Source organism: Crassostrea angulata, chromosome 2, assembly GCF_025612915.1.
Source record: "Crassostrea angulata isolate pt1a10 chromosome 2, ASM2561291v2, whole genome shotgun sequence".
NCBI classification, from domain to species: domain Eukaryota; kingdom Metazoa; phylum Mollusca; class Bivalvia; order Ostreida; family Ostreidae; genus Magallana; species Magallana angulata.
Window position 1 is genome coordinate 32,077,678 of NC_069112.1, and position 3,562 is coordinate 32,081,239.

The 3,562-nt window shown below is 34.8% G+C and overlaps 1 protein-coding gene across 1 annotated transcript; it reads left to right on the plus strand.

Annotated features, from left to right (window-relative positions):
* The first annotated feature begins 922 nt into the window (after positions 1-922).
* LOC128174913 (uncharacterized) lies at positions 923-3,266 on the plus strand. The gene is made up of 2 exons (XM_052840337.1): positions 923-1,029; positions 1,488-3,266. The coding sequence occupies exon 2, from the start codon at positions 1,495-1,497 to the stop codon at positions 3,154-3,156; it is 1,662 nt and encodes a 553-aa protein (XP_052696297.1). The 5' UTR covers positions 923-1,029; positions 1,488-1,494; the 3' UTR covers positions 3,157-3,266.
* Positions 3,267-3,562: the final 296 nt, after the last annotated feature.

Sequence of the window (3,562 nt, forward strand, 5' to 3'; positions counted from 1 at the left end):
GCTCATGGCGAGTGGCCGCTGATTAAAGGTGGCCGTAACAGCAGGTGCGACTGTACTATTCATGGCATTTTTATTGAACCTACATATCTGCATGACACGTCTATGGTTTTTAGTTTTTAGATTTTCAGTCATAATGTGCCGATAAATTCACCCAACGTTTCGTGATAGTACTCAGTGTTTGCATTTCTATATTTATTTAAAAAAAATTATCAATGTGTGTACAAAAAATATCAGTTATTAGTGTTCGTTCACTCGGCGGTTTAATGTACATGTACATGCCTCATACAATTTTCCTCAAACTAAACGGGTTAGAAAATGCAATTATTTAATTATACTGCAACAATTATACTTCTGATATCAAATCAGTGACACTTCTGTTTCAGCAATGCAAAAACGTCCATGTTTATCGGTGAATGTAAGCTCCAAGTACAATATCTACAATAAATACCATGATTTTTATCAAATATTAAAATAGATCATAGTTTTACGATATTTTTAAAAAGCTTCATATTTGAAAATATTTTTAAATGTATAAAATAATGTTGAAATAGAATATTTATACATGCAAGAACTGTTGTTCAAATGAGCGTTGTTTACCAATGGTCTGGGCCTCTTGTATTATATTAAGGCTTATCAGTTCCTTGGCCGTTTAGGAACTTTAAGATTGGAGAGGAGTGTAATATTTCGTTGCTTTAACCGTTTAATTGCTTGTGGATTGAAAAAGTTTCTGGTTTTTGATTTTTTTTAAATGGTCTGTTTTGTTTATATTACCTCAGAACACAATAAATAAAATAAAAACTTTAATTCAATTTTGTTATAAAACAATTATAAAGTCAGGGGTCCGTGTCCCGTGGCCAAACGTGGACTGAAGACCCTTGACTTTGTTGATTGACAACGGCGGTAGTGATGAACGGGGAGTAACTCTGATATTTTTTCAATATCTGATCAGGTAGCAACCAGAGCAGGACCAGTCATGTTTCGGACACGCATACCAGGCAGTTAGAGATTGTGTTATTTCTTGTTAACAAGGTATGTTATCTATCTATGATTGCGTTTAAACGTATCTAACACATTAGTTGCGAGCTAGTGTGATTGAAACATATCATTCTAATTACATTAGAACTTAATCTACTTTCGTTTTGATTATATAACATTCTGTTTAACGTCTGAGTCAATTCTTTATTTCTTTAAGCTTTACAGCTTATCAGTATAACATATGTATAAGTCAAGTACAACTATTTCGACTTCGTTTATTATAAACTAATGATTTCCAAAAGTTAAGGAGAAGTTTTGAAAAGTGTATTATGATTTGTATCAAAGTCTGACTTAAAAAGAAAATGCTCAAAAAGGGAAGGGGTGTTTAAGGTGAATTTTAAAAAGGAAGTAAAAAATATCGTTCAGTCTGATTAATGTACAGTATGGATTTTTTTTTATCTTTATCATTGAACAAACAATCATTAGTCTTTTATTTCAATTTTCTTTTATAGAAATGCCATGGATCCTCATTCTGATGCCCAGGATGTGCCCCGATGTGACTTTTGTGAGACCGCCATAGTGCACAACTACTGTGACTTTTGTCATGTCAACCTATGCACGTCATGTATAGGCAAACACATCTCAGACGGATATGACAAACATAAAATTGTCCCATTCCTGGAACGGAGATCAACCCTTATTTATCCGAAATGTGGAATACATCAAAACAAAAATTGTGAATTACAGTGCAAAGATTGCAACATTTCAGTATGCTCTACCTGTACAGCATCAAAACAGCACAAGGGACATAACTTTGTAGAAGTTACAGAAGTTTACCATGAAAAGAAAGAAGTTATTAAGAAAGACACAAACGAGTTGGAGAATCATATTTCTCCTACGTCTGAAAAAATTGCTCTGGACTTGGAAAAACAGCTCGCCAACCTGGATGGTGGATATGAGAAACTTACAACAACAATGTCCAAACAAGGAGAGCAATGGCACAGAGAAATCGATTTCGTCATCAACAAAATGAAATCCGAAATCGACGAGATAAAAGTAAAACATAGAGACGTTTTAAAGAAACAATTGGATGAAATCAAACAGATACAGTCTCTCATAAAACAAACATCTCTGGCCTTGAGACAAATTGAGAAGTCCACTGATATATCTCCTACCATTGAATACAGCTCTAAGATCAGAGATTTCCGAAAGCTTCCACCCAAGGTTCAGGTATCCCTTCCAACATTCATTCCAAAACCAATAGACCAAAAGCAGCTGTATAGTTTGTATGGACAGATCACCCCATTATCTACTTCTACAAAAGAAAATGTATTGTCACTAAACCAACCCAACACTTCAGCAAGACAACTACTGGATAAACCGGAACATGTTGCCACAATACAGACTGGGTATGGAGAACTTCGCAGCGTTTCCTGTCTTAATGAAGACAAGATATGGGCAAGTGGAGTGACTAATAATATCAAATGCTTTAACATTAAAGGTCTGTTACTTCAAGCAATCAAACTAACTTCAAGACATTCCCCCTCTGATATAGCCATAGACAGTGATGGTAATCTTTTGTACACTTTGTGGAAAATAGGGACAGTTATTATAGTAAAGAATGGACAGACAGAAGTGTTGTTCACAATTCAGGGTTGGATGCCATCAAAACTGTGTGTCACCTCTACCGGTGATATCCTAGTTACCATGTTCAGTGATGATGAAACTCAATCCAAAGTTGTCCGTTACTCGGGATCTACAAAGAAACAATCAATTCAATATGACAGAGACGGTAAACCCTTGTACTCAGGGAATGCACTTATTAAATACATTACTGAAAACAGAAACCATGACATATGTGTAGCTGATTTTGCGGCTGGTGCTGTAGTGGTGGTGAATCATGACGGGAAACTCAAATGGAGATACTCTGGTAATCCCTCAGTTACCAAGAACAAACTATTTCAGCCCCATGGAATCACAACAGACAGTCAGAGGCATATCCTGACAACAGATTGTGACAATCATTGTATCCACATTCTTGAACAGGATGGACAGTTTCTCCGTTTCATTGATAACTGTGATTTGCAGGGTCCTTTTGGCTTATGTGTGGACAATAACGACAATCTGTTTGTGTGTGAATATACCAAAGGCAATGTGAAGAAAATCAAATATTTAAAATAGACATCCTCCATTGCTGAAATGTGATGTTAATAAAAAAGTGACCTTTTTCTCATAACAAGCTTATCACATTTCCTTACTGGAATTTTCTATTAAATAAATTCTAAATTGTAGTTTTTTATACACTAATTGATTTATTTATTCTATTCATCCACTTTTCATAAATAATTAGTTTAATTTTCATTGAAAACATTGAAAACAAATATCTACCCCTTTAAATTAAGCCCTGTTTGCCTTCCTTGTCAGTGGGCGAGTTAATACTGGGCTAATTTCATTGTTTCAAATCATCTCTTCTTAAAACATAATTGTGTCTGGGCTAATACAAGACGGAATGAAACAGTTTGCAAATAAAGAAAAGCAAAAAATAATTGGGGTGAAAATAACCCCGTACATATACATGCATATAGTA

Coding starts and splice junctions, on each gene's coding strand:
- LOC128174913 (XM_052840337.1), top strand. CDS start 1,495: ATGGATCCTCATTCTGATGCCCAGGATGTGCCCCGATGTGACTTTTGT.